This window comes from Leptonotus elevatus, chromosome 1 (genome assembly GCF_054856555.1).
Source record: "Leptonotus elevatus isolate MCC_2025b chromosome 1, RoL_Lele_1.0, whole genome shotgun sequence".
Lineage (NCBI taxonomy): Eukaryota > Metazoa > Chordata > Actinopteri > Syngnathiformes > Syngnathidae > Leptonotus > Leptonotus elevatus.
The window spans coordinates 37,306,592-37,324,809 of NC_141239.1; the positions used below are offsets into that span (position 1 = coordinate 37,306,592).

Here is an 18,218-nt window from a genome sequence, read left to right on the forward strand (position 1 = left end):
TTTTAGAAGAGAGTATTCTACCGATTAATCCATTTAAAAGAGATTTTGTATAAACATTGTATTTATTTGCATGCATTATTTTTGTCCAAGTGGGGTCATCATCCTCATTTTCTACTGTCGTATCTGTAACTTTGAGTGTGTATGGATTTAAAAGGCGGGGCCTGACCCGGTGAGTGACGTGTCACTAAGCATGTAACGGCAAGCCAACTCTCATTTGTTGACAGTGTAGAGTTGGCTTGCTGTTAACCGGCCCATTAGCCAGTCTGCCTGTTGAGTGACGCTGTCGGTACAACACGTGATCGGGCTGCCAGATTGTATCGGGGTCGCCTAACGATGACGTCACGCTACAGGATTAGCTGGAAATTATCCCGCCGACGTCGAAAAATTGGAACAAAGATATTAAAGATGTCATTTAAATAACAAAATGTATGGACTGAAAAACGTTAATAAAACCAAAGCAGGATACTTTAATATTGAATAAATAACAAATGAGACAAAATTCAATTAAATAAATAAATAAATATAAAAGAATGGAGATAAAATAGCACATAATGACATCTTTAATATTTTTTTCCCAATGATTTGACATCAATGGGATAATTTCCAGTCAATCCTGTAGCGTGACATCATCGGTAGGCGATCACATCTGGTACCCACAACGGCGTCAGTTGTAGCAAACAGCAGGTGCTCACATAAGAGGGCATTACAGCAAAATTTTTTATTTTTATTTTTATTATTATTATTATTTTTTAAAGTCACTCAAGTGGCATATTTGGTTCACAAAACAACAGCTCGTAACTCATTAGTGAGACTCTTAAGTCAAAAAAACACTGCAATTCCTCTCATCAGTACGTATTTATTGTCTACCTGATTGGATGGACTTACTCGAGAGCTCCTCGCTTTTGGTCATGTTCCGCGAACTCACGCTGCGGTTTCGGTTCGCTCTGCTTATGAAGGATGAGCGCGTTTCGCTGGGGCTCCAGCCAGGCAGCGGGACAGAGGCGGCTTTGGAGCGGCCAGGGACATTTTCCAGCAGGTCTTGACAGCCCATGAGCCTGACGTCTAAGGTGCCTGGTAGTGGAAGGCGACAAATATGAAATATGATATGATGTGATATGAAAGCTTTGTCATAGTTGTTCAGTAATCCAGTTACAAACAGATCTCACCAAGATAGATGAAAGTCCGTTATGTGAATTTACACTATTAGGGATGGGTATTATTTAATTAAAATAATAATAATATTATAATAATAATAAATATAAAAGTACAGTTCATTTACAGTATAGCTCAGTTCTATTGAACTTATAAGCACAATGCATTTAATCTGTTGCTACAGTTTGCTTTCAAACATTTATTTATGTGGTACTTGGACAGCCAAGTACTTTTCAGAACCACTCTAAGCACGTCATATTCGGCATCCAATGTCCAAAAAACAAAAACCCGCTTGTATCAAAATCATGTCCCCTAGTACCTGTAAGCGCGGCGGGCTTGGTGACCGTGCTGTACTGGTTCTGCGTGGCGATGATGCTGGACCGTGGGCTGAGGACTGGCGTGGATAGGAGTGACAGCTCTTCCACGATGCTGCTGTTGCGTGGGTGGTTCTTCGGCAGCTCGCTGAGGCGCTGCTCCAAGGAGTAGCGAAGGAGGTCAAGCTTTTGGCTGGATTCGTTAAAGCGCGCCTGGGCCTGAATTGGAGGAGAGAGAGGATGCAGTGTGTAGATAAATCAGGTAAGAGTAGACAGAGCTGACACATGAATAGGAGGGGTTTGAAAACCGTGAGGGGGCAAAATAAAGCAGAAACAGTGTTTATCTTTGCCATACATAATCGACTTTGAATTATCGAGGAGCTGTAGATTGTTACAGTATGTTCTACCTCTAAATGTGCTCTCTTCTCTGTGACTTTTCCTGTGCCCAGGAGTTTCATAACATTCTTGGCTCCCTCGGCCACCGCAGACTCTATCCTGGCATGGTGACACAACTCCTCCACCCGAAGGTCCAAAGGACTGATGATGGCCTTGTCTGGTGGATAAAGAACTTGACTTTCTTACATGTTTTTTTTTACCGTTACGACTTGAATCGTTTCACACGAAGCATGCCTTACCAATCACGTCGTTGTTCTCAAAGCTCAACTCATTGGCCTGGCTTGCCTTGAGGATCTGCATCCTGATGAACTCGATCTTCATCTTGCTGTCTTGAAGCAACTGCTGCGCCGTTGCCAGCAGCTTGCGATCCTACGGGCAAAATCAGACCATTAATCTTTCATTACAACAGCAAAACACCACTCAAACACTGTAAGCCTCATTTATCTGACGCAACAAAAAATAAAAACTTGGCTTGGCTGTTACGGGCATGTAACAAACTGTTACAAAGAAACCAGTGAATGTCTGATCACTGGTAAATCTCTCTGCCAAAACAACAGGCGTGTCACTGTGTGCGTAATAACTGGCTTGTGTTAAAAACACACAGACACACTTTAGAATTCCTCTGAACTTAACTCCAGGTCACTGATGGCGGCGCCCGGAGGAAAAGGACTCTGGCCAACAGGAATTTCCTCTCTGACATCACGACAAGACTATTTCCAAGTGGAAGCCGGTTGTGTGCTTCTGTCTGCCAGGCTGATGACAAAACATTGTGACCTTGCAAGGTCACGGACAGCAGAGTAGGGATGGGTAAAAATATCCAATCATCAATGTACTGCAATACTTTGCCCCACAATTCATAGATCGATTCAGAAAATACTCTTAATCGATTCACTTTCTGCCAGTCAGGGGTGCTTTGCATGTGCTTCAAGTTGTATGGACAGAAGAATGTTCAACCAAACAAGAACAACAATGGCGGCCGAAGCAAGCGCCTTCCTTTCAAATCTGACGTTTGCGGTCATTTTGAATTTCCCTGTAAATCCTGAAAACAGGTCAACTCTGTCCGCTAACAGAAGTAAGAATATGGTGCAGACCACATAATGCAAAACATGTCAGAAGTTGCCATCCCAAAAGCTGCACACAGAGTTGAAGACAGCGGTTTTGGAATCGTTGAATTTGACAAAATAGTGGCTCTTGCATGTGATGGTTGGACTTCCAGAGCGACTAACCTCTATGTAGCTATCATTTCTCATTTTATTTTTCTAACAAGTAATAATTACTGTCAAATGCTCTGTACACCAGCGTATTTCATGGTGGCTACACAGGGAGCAATATTGTACGCTTGCTAATAGGGACATTAATTGTGCGGATTAAGGAATAGCTTAAAATTTTCAGTGTTGTCCATAGTGTAACCATGTTTTGTTTTTTACCTTTTGTTCTTCATATGAGCATTCAGATGTTAGATTGCTTTAAGAAATGTGATGAAACACACTACTGAATCTTCACATGGCATCAAAAATAATTAATTATTTTATTTGTATATTTCTACTTCTTTCTGAATCAATATTGAAGCCTAAATAATCAAAATCAAATTGAATAAGAGACCAAAACCATCAAACTAGAACCAAATTGTAAGGTTCTTAACTCATTCACTCCCAACCATTTTCACTGAAGCAACCCCCTTCGTTCCCGGCTGTTTTGCTGGATTTCGACTTATTTTGCAAGGCCCACAGAATATTGTCTTCTATTGCTATAAAAACATGAAACCTACCAAAAGAAACATGAGTGTTTCTTCTTTCATCAGGAAAAAGTACATTTGTATCTGTTTTTGTTTTGCAGCAACTAGCATTAGAATATAGCTAAGTTTCATCATTACTCACAAATCTGTTTAGAACTGTGGGTAAATTGGCTTGTTTTCAACATGACATAACTACCATTGCTTTAAGCGACCTCTTCAGGTCAGAGGCTGCATCAAAGCCTTCTGTATGCTCTAGCATTATTTTCTTTATTTTAATTTTTTTTAAACGTATAAATGCGTCTTTGGGAGCATGGTAATATTTACAATAATACATATTTATACGTTTTTGGGAGCAAATGAGTTAATGCCCAGCCCGACACTGCCACGCCACATCCTTACTTTCCATGGCAACAGCCGGTAGGATAGTATGGTGGCTGAGACAGGTCACAGCAAATACAAAACTACAACACATGGAAATGCCACAACACAACAACATTAACTCACAACGGAAATGCAAACGCAAAGCTGGACACTTCAGGCTCCTGTCGCTTCCAGTCATTGACGATGCCCACCTTACAATGACACAAAGCCTCGAATACATCCACGGACTGAGCGCCGATTGACGCATGTTTACGTTCGTCAATCAGGGTAAGAACAGAAGGTCGACATGTTGAATCAGCGTCGGGGGCATTTGATCACTGTTATTGGCTGTTAACTCGCGAATCAGCGCACAGGGCAAGAAGAGCAAGTGACAACGCGGATAAACAGTACTCAACTCAACTTTATGTTTTTTTAAGACACCACACGTTAATAGTTAAGTCCCCAATAAAGGGGATCTGATCATGATTTCGCAAGAAGATTTGTAAAGTCGTTTAAAAAGTCCAGTTTGGCCGACTTCAAAGAAGGTGGCTTCAAAGCTGTGATCGATGTGGTAAATAGACATCGTCTATATATATATATATATATATAAAAAAAAATGTAATAGTTTTTTTTTTTTTTTTATAAATAGTCGCCGTTCTTCCACCTCGGCCCGACGTCCTCGGAGCGTCCAAGTAAGCACAGCCAGGAGGTAGTAATTCAATCATAGCGGTGGACTCACCAGCAACAGTCCAGATCTCTGTCAGGCAGAGGAAATCCAAGTTGTTGCAAAACGAAAAACTCCCTCAAAACGTTTGTTTGTCAATGACCACGCATTTAACAGCGCGATCATTGTGGGAGCAGCAAGGGAGCATGGCCCTTCCATCCGGCGGTCTTGAGGAAGCTCCGTCATAAGCTGGAGGTCGCACCGCCTCCAAAACGCGGAGGGCAGCACGGCCGAAGCTTTTCGGGTGAACCGACGATCGGTAGCAGCCAGGAGTCGAGAGGGTAGGGATACGCCACAACGGAGTACACATCCATGAATTCGGGAGGGGGACGAAGCTTGCTCCAGCGCTCGTTTTCGCTTCACCAGCTGCGTTTACCCCAGCGCCACTGTCAACACCGGTATGAGTTGTTTACGTTTTTATATCCCGCCCCCCCCCGTATAGGAGGTTGCCGGTTGCCTTTAGGAACGTCTACCGCCGCCGATGGTACGGAGGAGTATTACTTCTCGCGTATGCGCTGAAGGTACGTAATAGTTGGTGTTGTGTGTATTTACATCATTTTTCTACGCGACGTGCCGACGTCTGGGCCAACGCCACAGGGGGTAGGCGTTGGTCACTTTGGGTGCGCGCGCACACGCACACGCACACGCACACGCACACACACTAAATTGTAGCTTATCATGTTACTCTGAGCATGACAGAAGCAACAATGCCCGTAAATGCTTTGTGGACAAGCAGCTGTGAACATGACACACCATGTATCAGCATACGTTTCCTCCTCCCGCAGAGAAGCACTCAAAGCAAAACCGCTATTATTCCACCATCTGCGAAGTGGAAGTGTGCTTGTTTTTAATTCCGGGAAGCAATCAGCTTTCAAGACACAGCGCGTCTTATTATTGAAGATTCCATACTGATTATATGTTGTTACATTAACGTTAACATAAAGCTTGCAGCCACAAAACTCAGCTACAATATAAAGTTTTCATTCATTCACTCAGGGACAACTCTTGTTTTTATACATTCAAGTTATTAATGTCCTTTACAACACTATGCTACGAATAATTTATCAATTTTTTTTGAATAAGCAATAATTAGCTTAAAAAATTGGGATTTTATTGCATTATTGAATTATTGTCATACAACTCTTTAAAAAGGCTCAATTTAGGCAAACTCTTTTTTAGGATCATTTCACACTTAAAGTAAACATGTAATACGCACATTTATACACGAGCTGCTATGACCACAACTAACGGCCAGGCATATAACATAACGACCGGCCAATGAACAGCCAGTGGCTAACCTGAGTTCACAACAGCCAACTCCACTCATTGACTGGCTCCCATGTCACTCACCAGACCAGGTCCCACATTATAAAGCCACATACACTCAGATATTTATTATACTATAAGTGTGGAACATGATGATGGCATGTCCGGGTGATTCCTGCACCTCACATGCACATTTCGTTGTTTAACTCTTTGACTGCCAGACGTTTTCAGAAAAGGGATGCCGTCAGTGCCAGCCGATTTAAGCATTTTGACTGATCTTTCAAGGTCCACAGAAAATGTTCTGTTTGGACTATGGAAACACACATACTACCAAATGAAATATTGGACTTTCATCTTTCATCAGAAAAAAAAAGTTTGTTTCTACCTTATTCCGTTCTTTAGTAATCAACAATAGAAAATGGTTAGTTTCACCCGATTTCGCTTGTTTTGGACTCAAATATGGAGAAATCAAGCTTTTAGTGAAACGATATTATTTCATGCATTCTAGTGAATTTTACACTTCTTTTTGTCCATGAATGATGCCACAAACACCTAAATAGTGCTTTACTTCTATAAAACACTACCACCAAGAATGAAAAAGTGTTTTTTGATAGCAAAATACGTTTATTTACATTCCACAGTGTAACAATTTGACAACAATTTGGCAAACTATTTACAAATGTGTGCAACTGTGGTGCTATTTACAAATATGTGGATGTTTCAACGACAGTTTTTCTTTTTGTTTTTTCTCCCCTGCGTGCAAGGAGACGCAACAGCATTTGCACAACAGATTGCCTCTTCGCGTGCAAAAGCTCCACTTTCTTGCAGGCCGTTTTTTCCGGGGAATAGCAAGTATATACTGCAGTGTGTGTTGCCATCAAGCCTAATATCAGGATCACGCTACGGTTACGTTACGGTGGTGTTACGTCTGGCTTCCTCATGTCCTTCAGTTGCTACACCGGGTTGTAAGAGATGTTCTGATCCATTTTATCCACTCCATTCATGGTGGCATCGTAGTCCAGAAACAGTGTCTTCTCCGTGATCAGACTGTACCCGCTCCTCCGATGAATATGCATTGGACTCGGGGTACTCTTCATTGTCCGACAAAATGTCCGCATGTGGAGCTCCGGCGTTAGCAGAGCTAGCCGGTGATGCTTTATGACGTGAGAATAAAGGCCGCGTCCAACTGTGGCGTCAACCTCGGGATTCACCATCATCATCATCATCATCAATGCATTGGTCGATGCTTTTCGACAACTCTCGAATGTCCGATTGTGTAGAAGTACCCGGTCGGTTATTGTGCGCGTTTTCCGGCGTTAGCAGCGCTAGCCGCGCTTAGCCGGTGAGGCTTACTACGTGATCATAACGGTCGCGTCAAGGCTTCCAACTTTGGCGTCAAGCTCGGAGTCATCATCATTGTCGACATCAATGCGCTTTTTAGTATTGATCGATGCTTTCCGTCTTTGAAAAAAATGCTCAAGCGTGAGCTGCTTGCAACCGGTTGCTTCATCAGCCATTGTCTCCTCAACACTCTAGCTCCGCCTCACGTCTTCTACTGACGCCCACGGTGGGCGGCCCATCCAACCTTGTGCAAAGAGAGTCATCGCTGCCATCTAGGGGCCAAAACGAGTCCTTATACTAACCAGATCTGCCTGATACTTTCAGCACAGCTGCCCAAGGCTTTGCTCCACCCGTTTCCAAAAAACAAACAAAAAAAAAAACATCTTTTAACGTCCTCGGCGCCCTTCCGTAGGTTTATGCTAAACGTTTTATAACGTTTATGGCGGTCAAAGAGTTAATAATGAAAAATCTATTGTCACACAAATACTTGATTATTCAAAGGCAGAATCAATATTCAATAGCTACAGTCCTACAAGTAAGCAATCACTGTCAACCAACAGTGTGAGGAAACCCTGATTGCAAGACTATTGTTCGAGGTATGTGTGCGCTGTCATTAGCTTGCGAAATTCACAAGGACTTAGTCACAGGTGTTAAATAATTTGGTTAGAGTCTGAGAGGGAGTTGTTTCATATTTTCTGTCAGGTGCCTATATCTAATGTGATTTCGTGGTGGTCTAATGTACAGTTTATGTAGCTTTATGTATTGGTGAAGCCTACCTTCGATGGCCCATTGGAGTACATCTGAATCATGTTCTCTGCGCCCTGTTTGACCTTGAGCTCGATGTCGTTCTGTCTTTTCAGGGCGGCCAGGCGGCTGCTGCTTGTGCACATTCGGCTCTCACTGTTTGGAGTATCTGGGGTCACGGGGCATTCTGAGGAGAAAGATACAAAAGGAAGAAATAGGGCCTTATGGCATTTTGCAGACAAGCACTGCTACAGGATATGACTGCTGCTGGAGTTTGTCACAAATAGACTTGAAACTGAACTCTGCATGTACTATTTTTGGCATGCAGCCATGTTGAGGTTAGCTAAACAATCCGGCAGCCTCGCACGATTACTTATAAGTTTGCTTCTAGAAAACCTGTCAGGTAGCAACTTCAGGAAGGTCAGTGGAGTATCATTTATTACAGCACTTCATTTGTTCTAAGAACAAAGACAACACTGTTGCAATAACATTAAGATTTGTAACAGAAGAGAGACAAGAAATTAAAAATTTCAAAATGTGTCAAAAATAATGTCAGCGGGTGAAATGTTTTTAAACAAGCTTGTTTGAATCACAACAGGAACTTTGAACAGACCAAAGCCTGAATGCAATACATCAGAATAAAATACTCAAAATGTGTGAACTGAAAAATATCCAAAGGATACATTTTCACTGTTGTACTTGAAAGGGGCATAAAAACCCCCGTTCCCAGATAAAGCAGAACACTTCCTTACACACACACATACACACACGCGTACGCACACGCAAGTTGGCAAGAAAACCGGCCTGACTTCTCCAGACATTTCAGTTTCTGCGTTCATTGTGTCATAGTAGAATTCCTCCCTCCTTAAAAGGAGCCCCCACTCAAAAATTGCTGTTAACTGGTTTCCTCAGTCAAGAAGTAAGAATATCTTGCCTATACTATACTGGACATGTTTAACAGATAATGATAATCTAAATCTGAATCAGCAATGGTGGGGAGGATCTATCTAGACCTGCTTCTATCCAATATTGTCTGAATCGACTGCTTTCTATTATCCCATCAAATAATCGGATAAAAACAGATTTTGTTGTCCACCTGGGGACACCATCCTCACATTCCATACTGAATATGTGACTTTGAGTGTATGTGGCTTTAAAATGTGTGGCCTGGTGAGTGGTGTGGGAGTCAGCCAATGAGTGTTGAGTTAGTTGCTGTGATGTGAGCTAGGGTTAGCAGCTAGATGTAAGTGTTAGCCAGTCTGCGTGCTCAAGGTCTGGGTGTCAATTGTGGCCATAGCAGCAGGTATACCAAAGCACTTACGTGTTTACTTTGTGCTTGTTTGTTCAATCATGTGATTGACAGTGCACAAGTAGATGTCTCTATCCTTGTGCACTTGTGAGGGTAACTAACACTGCTAGGCAATATTCCATTCGCTAACATCATTATCTTCTTTCTTTTTTTCAACGACCTTGAAATTTTTCTGAACAAGAGCGTCCAAATTTCAAATGTGTACTCTGGTTTGTCAGTGAATACATCATATCACACCAAGCCATGTGATGTATTACCTCCTCATTCGCTGTGCTTTCCCGGTGTACAATAAAGTCGGTCAACAATAAATTAGTGTGATGGCAATCTTGAAGATAAATGCCAAAAGCCTATCAAGCAAATACACAAGTGCTGTCCAAATGGTGCTGTTCAAGTTTGGGTAGTTCTCTCTCCCCGAGAGTGGGAGTGGTGATGGGGTCGATTTGGTCAAGGTTGAATCAAGCTGAGAATTCCCTCCTTCTCCTCAATGCAGTTCATCCCCCACTGGGCAGGAGGAGAAGATAGCAAATAGCTGCAGGGATGATGTCAGCACTGGACAGCTGACAAGGGCAACCCCCCCATCGGTTTCCGATGGGAACGCAAAGAGAAAGTGGGAAGAAATACTCCCACAACAATGACATCATAGCAACTGCTGTTGACTTAAGTGGTGGGCACCTAATGGCAGTTACATTACATAGTCACATAGAATCATTACACAAGCAAAATACAGTAATTTATGGACTATAAGCTGCTACTTTTTTCACTTGCATTCGACTCTGCGGCTAATACAAAGTTGCGGCTTATCCATCAGATCACAAGGGGTAGCACTATAAAGGAAGCGCAAGAGCGTCAGGCAGAACAAAACAAATCAGGTGAGCCCAAATACAGCAGGAGAGACAGAACGAGAGGGAGACAATTTACGCCCTCATTATGAAAAATAAAGTAGCGGGAACCCAGTGCGGTAACATTAAAACACCTGCGGCTTACAGTGAGGTGAGGCTTATACGTGTAACAAACTTGAGTATTCCCCAAATTTAGCTAGTGCGGTTTATAGTCAGGTGCGCCTTATAGTCCAGAAATTACTGTACCGTTAATTTGGGAGAAAAAAAGTTGTTCTCTGTATGCAAAAAATACATAGTGATATTTTTGTTTTGGCACATACAAAAAAATTGTAAGCACAAAATGTCTATAAAATATGCTGGAGCAGGGATGAGCACACTCGGTCTTGAGTCCGGAGTCCTGCAGGTTTTGGATGTTTCCCTTCTCCAACACAGCTGATATATGATCAGCTAATTAGCAAGCTCTGCATAAGCCTGATAACGATCCAGCTTGTGTTGGACGAGGGAAACCTCCAAAGCCTGCAGGATCCCTGCCATCGAGGACCGAGTGTGCTAGAGCATACAAAAGGCATTGGTGCAGCCTCTAAATTAAAGAGAACGCTTGAAGCAATGATAGTTATTACAAAAAACGACCAGCAGGTGGCAGCAGAGGTTAAGAGATCAACCAGGGCCATGTTGCATTTTCCCCAGTGTTTTAAACAGATTTGTGAATATTGATGAAACTTAGCTATATTCTAATGCTAATTGCTGCAAAACAGAAACAGATAGAAATATATTTTATATTTTATATATATTTTTTCTGATAAAAGAAGAGATTCTAATCTTTCTTTTGGTAGGTTCCATGTTTTTATAGCAATAGAACACAATATTCTGCCTTGCAAAATCAGTCAAAATCCAGTAATACAGCCGGGAGCGAAGGGGGTTGCTTCAGGGAAAAGGCTGTAAGTGAAGTTGTTGCAAGTTGCATTTCCTTTCATTTCAATGTGACAAGATTTCAGATGCAAGTGTTTTGAGTTCCAAGCGTTGAATGAATTTAACTCCTAAGTCAAGGCATGGCTGTAGTGAAAAAGGCGCTGATGTGTAATGGGAAGGCTGATAAGTGACCCTGCATCAGGCCTGAAAGACTTTGTTTGTGATAAGCAGACAGCCCGGCCCACCCCCAGTGTTGTCAGGCAACAAAAGCCACCCATTCGGACTGCTTGCAGGGACACACAGTTTCGGACTAATTTGGAAAAGGCGCTGTTCAAGAGTTGACTGCGTGTCAAGAAGTTGTCCCATGACTGCGGAGCTGAGACGCACTAAATTCCCAGCTCTCCCGTCATTTCACCATGGTCAGCGACATTCCGGTGGTGACGTGTCCACACAGAACGAAAGAAAGACCTTGTTCATCAGACATAGGGTTACAGAGTCAGGCTAAATTTGTTCCCACTCAAGATAACCATTTACTGAGACAACGCTGCTTCCCTCCCCCAAAACACACGGCCCTCCTCGTTTACTTCCCAACGTCAACTGAACCGGGGAATGTCAACACCATCAGGCAGACAAACACCATTCCCTCGCTTCCTTCCATGCCATCGCTCGCCTCATGGGTCCGCCGGTGTAAAGCGACCGCGCTGAACAAACGCCGCAGTAGTGGTTGACCCTTTGGGAGTTTCACCGTTGTTGACAGAAGCACGGGAGCCAGCTTTCAACAGCTTTGGAAGGGAACAATCGTCATCTCATTGTAACTGTCAGTGGAATGTAACAATGTCAGTCTCTCGAAAGTGAGTCACCTCCAACAACCGACTGGGCCTGTGTACGTGTATGCGCTGATGTTGATACTGGTGTGTTCTGACAACGCTGTCAAAATTACTTACTATGTGATACTTGGCGTTTAAGTACCCGGTAATAAGGGACACTTTGTTGCTAATGAAATAACAAAGAAGCCAAACTCTCAAGCAAGAAGATTAGTTGAAGCACATTGTGCGAACTACAAAAACGAAATAGAGCGGTTGAATATGAGCTTCATTCATTATGTGACCACACTCGTATCTCAAAACATCTCCTATTGAAATTAATGGCAATGCATTCCAAAAAATACAGAATATTTGCAATGCTTTTTAATAAGGAAAATCACACTCTATAATACTGTATACAAATATTATTATTTTAAAGGACAATTTGACTTAATTTGCTCTGCTGCCCACCCTACAGTCCCTGAGAGAAGTTCTTTCAAACAGAGCTACTTAACATACCTAAATTTCTACCAAAATTAAATGGGGTAAACCATTCTCACTCACTAATTACCATTTGCACAGAGGGGGAATGCTGTTTACTGAAGTTACCTTGCAGTTCTTCAGGGTCTTTTACCACAATGTGGGCATTGAGCTCCTGTAGCTCCTGGTGAAGCTCCTCAACCTTCTTGTTGGATTTTTTCAGCATGTTGTCGACATAAGCCAGGCTCTTCTTGTCTGTTGTGACCTGAGGACAATTGGCAAGAGTCCAGACATGACAACGTCTATCTCATACAATGCACACACTACATACAGCACTGACAGAAAGTTTGGGATATTGGACTTACTTAAATTTCAGGATGCACTATGATATGCACTATAACCTTTACAGGTTGAACTTAGTCTGACTCCAAAACTTCAGTGCACATGCCTAAACTGTTCAATGTTTTAGTGCTTTTTCATAACTTGAGCTGAACAGCAAAATCCACAACATCCTTAAATTTCACCCCCAAAAAACGGATATCCCTAAGTTACGTCTTGGGAGTAGTGTGTATTTTTGGTTGTGCAGACGGTGAAAAGTACCTTGCGCAGATTCTCTGCACCTTCTTTGATCTTAAGCTCCTTTCGGATCTCACGCCGAATCTGCTCCTTGATCTCTTCCAGTTTCTGTTGGACCATGGTGTCTGACAGGTCCAGATTGTTGCCCAGGCCCAGCCGCTCTGGCACCAGGTGGCCCCTGGCATCCCCCTACAAGAGGAGAGAAGGAAGGAGATGAGTGACAATAGATAAATAATAGTTTTTGTAATTCAAAAGTAGTAGCACAGGAGACTGAGAAAAACACACCGCAGCTAACACAACTGAATTGAGACATGATGACAAACAGCAACAAGGAAGAAAAAAACATTGTCTCTCGTATATTTACATGTCAGTGTGTGGCTGTTGGCTCCACAAGACTGGAACGCTGGCTGAGAAGGTAGTTACACAGTGAATCCCCGTTTATCGTGAGGATACCTTCCAGTAGTAGGACAAAATATGCAAAAAAGCGAGACCATATAAATAAATATATTTTAAATAGTTGTATCCCTCCCACAACCTTAAAGTGGTCAAGTCAAAGCTCAACAAATTCCCAGTTATTGAAGCTGACTTGTTACAGCATTGCCGTGTTAGCCAGCTCATAGGTATAAATTTAACAATGAGATGCAGGGATTAGCTTTGGTACTTGGCACAGGGTTCTTTGCCAGACTGTGACGTACAGCTAAAGCAGCTCCACGTGGAGACAACACACCAGACAATTTGCCTCGGGGGGCGGGGGGGGGGGGGGGGGTTTCCCACCATGATCAGTTGTGCCTGGTCGATGCTTTAACACACAACTGCTTTCTCCAAACACTTTCTGAATGTTTTGAGATAGGTTGTTGTGATAAAGCTCAGATCTCTCTGCGCGGCGATGGCTTGAGATTGTTTGCAAATGTAGTGAATGTTGTTTTTTTTTTTGTCAGGAAAAAAAAAAGAGGAACGTTTTTGCTTTGCAGAGCTGAAAAGGTGCTCAATAAACATATGCTTAAAAGGAACCCCGACTGTCATGACATGTTTGCTCTATATTATTTATTTGGTTGTTACTAACATAACTATAAGATTCATTTTTCAAAAATAATTTCCAGTTCAATACATTTTGTAGAATCTTTATTTGGACGAATGCCACCATTGTTATTTACATCACAACACATTCAGTGCGTAGCGACGTAGAATGGCGGCTGGCTCTCTTCCGAGCAATGTGAAACGCCTATAAGAAAGCAAGTTTAGCCTTGTAGCGTTCCTAAAGAAACAACATGCAATCGTGAGAGCCACCCTCCCCCACACCGTGCTCTCGTCATTCACCAGACACATACAAGAGTTTTGATCGTCCCTTTAGGAACGTTACGGAGGCTTACCTTGCTTTCTTTATGGGCGTTTCACATTGCTTGGCAGAGAGCCTGCCGCCATTCTACGTCACTAAGCACTGAATGCGTTACGACGTAAATAACAATGGCGGCACGTCAAAGTACGTCCAAATAAAGTTTCTACAAAATGTATTAAACTGGGAATGATTTTTGAAAAATGAATCTCATAGTTATGTTAGTAACAACCAAATAAATAATATAGAGCAAACTTGTCATGACAGTCGGGATTCATTTTAAAGACATTTTAACAAAGTCAAGAATTTGAGTATGTATTTTTAACAAATTTACGGCAATATTTTCCCTTTTAGTGAAAGTGAGTATCGGCTCCAAATATTCAGCCTTTTTGACTACTAATAATCACTCTCAGCCTTAAAAAAAAAAAAAAATCGGTCTAGCTCTATGGTTGACCTGCATTTTACAAGCCTTCACACCTTGGTCACTGAGAAATAGGAATCACTTCTGTTCCAGTGTCAGAGGTCATTGTGAAAACAGTAGTGACGTGCTACTAGCCGATCCAGGCTTATTTTCACTGCTGATTGATTTGATGATCAGCCCTTTTAAGGCTAATCAAAGTAGTGTTTAAAACAGTGGAAGGATTACTGTTAATACAGTAGAATACAGGACAATATCTTTCAGAAATAATTACGCATTTGAAAATGAACAGTAAAACAGACCAGAAAATGAATTAATCATTTTGCAGGATTTTTAGAAAGTCTGCAATATTTCTAACATTAACACAACTGAAAAAAAAAATAATAATAATTTGGAATGGTGCCTGTGAGACACGAGCCATCGTACTTGGCTTGCAAGCAAAAATTTGGGATATGGGCACTGTACGGTGCCAGTGACTAACTCACTTCGCAACAAGTGGCAGGTTGGAAAATAGTGAACACTTCCAGTTGAAGTTTACTATCAAACTAAACATAAAACAAAGAATTACACATTTTGTATTTTAAGCTTTGCCTTAGGAAAGTCCACCAAGCTTAATGCTAGCAAACAATGCAAAATGGAATCATGAACAGCCTCTGTGTCGTGGTGTTATAAATCCTTTAAACAACAGATAATTCAATTCAAGAGGTGGCGCAACACATGCACACTGACAATATAACAATACTCACAGGCATGTGTTCTTTACCCGCGTCAAAATTGGCTAATATAACTGCAGCTTAGGGCTGGGTAATAAATCGATTTTTAAAAATATATTCAAGTGTTTTATTGTGGACGAGTAAAAAAATTATAACCGAGTTTTTTTCCCCCCTTTCGTTGCACCGCGCTCGCGGCTTTCGCCCCCATGGGCTCCCGTAGCTTTAGCTCTGCTAGTCGTGTCCTCACACACTCCATATGGGAGGAACTCAACAACAGCAAACAAACTCCCACTAAAACACCCCAAAACAAACAGTTATGACTCCGTGGAGGAGTCATTAACACAAGGAAGCATGTATGACAACAAAGGGGCACGATAAGAGCGATCACCAAAGCGGACATGTTGCACCTCGCTAATAAGACTCGATTTCCCCACCTTGTAACTTGTTTTTGGACAATTTGCATCTATTATAATGCTAATGATAATAATAATTTAATTAGAAATGGGAGAAATATTTGTGGTAAGACGTAGAATTTTTGCATTTGAATAAAACATTAAAGGAGTAGTCCACCCCCAAAATGACTTGTTTCTATTGATTACTCATGCCATGGAGACTTGAGTACAGTACAATAATTTTTGTGTGTGTACAGTGTTCCCTTGTTTCTCGCGGGTGATACGTTCCAAAAACTACCCGCGATAATGGAAATCCGTGTTAACAGAATTTTTTTTTAAATTAAATTAACTATATATATTTTTTCTCGCTTATATGTTAATTTGGTTTTGATATGATTTTTAGTTTATTATGAATGCTTTCATTCACCATATGTTCTTTTTTCATTTACTTATACAACACAGTATATATTTTTTTAGTTATTCTAAATGTTTTTTCGCTCATACTATATTTTTTCATTTATTATATATGTTTTAACACCTCACCACACACTTTATACATGCACTTTTCTTGATAGGCGTTAACATTTTCTCACATACTGTATTGTATCTCTTATTTAAACACAGTAGGCCTATACACTCTCAGCGTTCAAACCTTTGTAGATTTTAAAATAATCATAACAACAATAAAATATAATTAAACTAATATCCAAAATATTTATTTGGGAAACAAAAATATAACGGCGATCGATCCATTTTTCCCGGACGGTATATTCCCCCCCAAAATTATTAAAAATAGTAATAAAAAACACACACAACAACAACAACAACAACAACAACAACATTACAGCAGTTAAAAATGACACTCTTAATTTTAACGACGATGATACGAGGCTGAGAAATCCATTTCGACCGGGAGGCTCGGGAGCACATTGAGTAGACAAGCTGGTCGGCAGTCAATCCGCAGAGCATACGCAGTCGGTGTAATATGGACAAGCCGGAAATGGAAACAAATCGGCGGAACGGATCCGCATTGCACACGCATGCGGTGTAATCTAGGGGTGAGCCATGGGGCGGTGGCGGACGCGCGAGCGTTCCAGGGCATGAAATTGGGAAAATGTCGGGTCGCTATCTCCAGGACGCGAAGGCGACGGGCAAGGTCGGAACGCGACGGGCCGTACACCGTTGGAAAGGTCTCGTTGAGACAAATCCGGGGATGCCCGTATGTCTCCATTATTTTTGATAAGCGATTAGCGTTTAGAGACTGTTAAATGTAAAATAGTAAAAATCCATGGAATTTAACAGTAAATATTCTCAAATTTCTGTAGTCCTCCAGCAAAGCAGAATGATTATCTTTGTGCTGAATCACAATAAAACATTTGCAAACATCTGCTTTTAATTTGGAAAACAATGACCAACATTTTTGCCTGTTTAAAACATGTTAATGACCAAACCAGTAACTGAATCATAATTAATTTGTTTGTGCATTTTCTGCACTGTCAATTTGAATGTCCATTTTTGGGGGGGAACAAAGGGATACAAATGTAACTTTTTTTTTCTTCTAACCGATTGATCAATTATCAGCCAAAATAAATCAACATATTACAATCAATCATTAAGATAATGACAGACAGACAACATTCAAAATAGTTTTCAAATCCTTAACCTTACCATAACATCATCAGCTTCAGCCAATTCCATCTCGAGATCGGCCGACCAAACCATCCCACGCATGTTGTGCTGACAAGTTAAATGGTCATCGAAAGAACCCCACTGAAGTTCTGCCATTTCAAAGACTGAAGAACACTTTCACTATGCAGTCGAGATCACCGTTAGCAAAGGCTCCATTCAAAGCCACTCTCATTCATTCACTCCACCACTCCTGCCATCTCATTTTGTCTCTCACACACGCCAGTGACAAACTGGGGAAGATAAACCGTCTGAGCGGCGACAGCCAAATCCCTATTAGCTTCTCCCTCTGTGAGGTCAGAGCAGCCCGGAATGGGACCTAATCTCACCCCAGTGGCTAAAATTAACCCAAGTTAAAAACATAACATTGGCCGTCTATCACGACCTCTCATGCTGGTGTACTACAGGAGAGGAACAAACATTACAAACAACTATTCAAACTACACCCAGACAATAACAATTCACCCTCCTGATAAGAGCACCGTTCAAATCTGGGCACAGATTCAAATCTCAGCACAAATGAAAGGTGCTTATTCAAAACAAGTAGGAACGAGAGATGGGCACTGGCTGTATTATGAAATTTTTTTGAAAGGATGGGAAAATTAATACAATATTACTGAAATTGAGTGTAATTCTCTGCAAATTCTCAGTTTACTATTCATAAAGTAATCTATTTACTAGTGCTGTCAAAGTTAAAGTGTTAACTGATTAACTCTTTTACTGCCAAA

The 18,218-nt window shown here is 41.5% G+C and overlaps 1 protein-coding gene across 3 annotated transcripts in view; it reads right to left on the bottom strand.

The window, feature by feature from the left end:
- pkn2a (protein kinase N2a) overlaps positions 1-18,218 on the bottom strand; it is a 35,812-nt gene that overhangs the window by 6,633 nt on the left and 10,961 nt on the right. For 2 of the 3 annotated variants that reach the window (XM_086096882.1, XM_086096877.1), the window contains exons 1-8: positions 17,473-17,710; positions 12,973-13,137; positions 12,502-12,637; positions 8,065-8,219; positions 2,102-2,231; positions 1,874-2,019; positions 1,472-1,685; positions 886-1,071 (exon numbers count right to left, since the gene is read on the bottom strand). In XM_086096882.1, the coding sequence (XP_085953008.1) occupies positions 886-1,071; positions 1,472-1,685; positions 1,874-2,019; positions 2,102-2,231; positions 8,065-8,219; positions 12,502-12,637; positions 12,973-13,137; positions 17,473-17,589 (1,249 nt within the window). In that variant the 5' untranslated portion in view covers positions 17,590-17,710. Of the gene's footprint in view, positions 1-885; positions 1,072-1,471; positions 1,686-1,873; positions 2,020-2,101; positions 2,232-8,064; positions 8,220-12,501; positions 12,638-12,972; positions 13,138-17,472; positions 17,711-18,218 lie in introns of those variants that run through there. The other variant, XM_086096890.1, reaches the window with a different exon arrangement.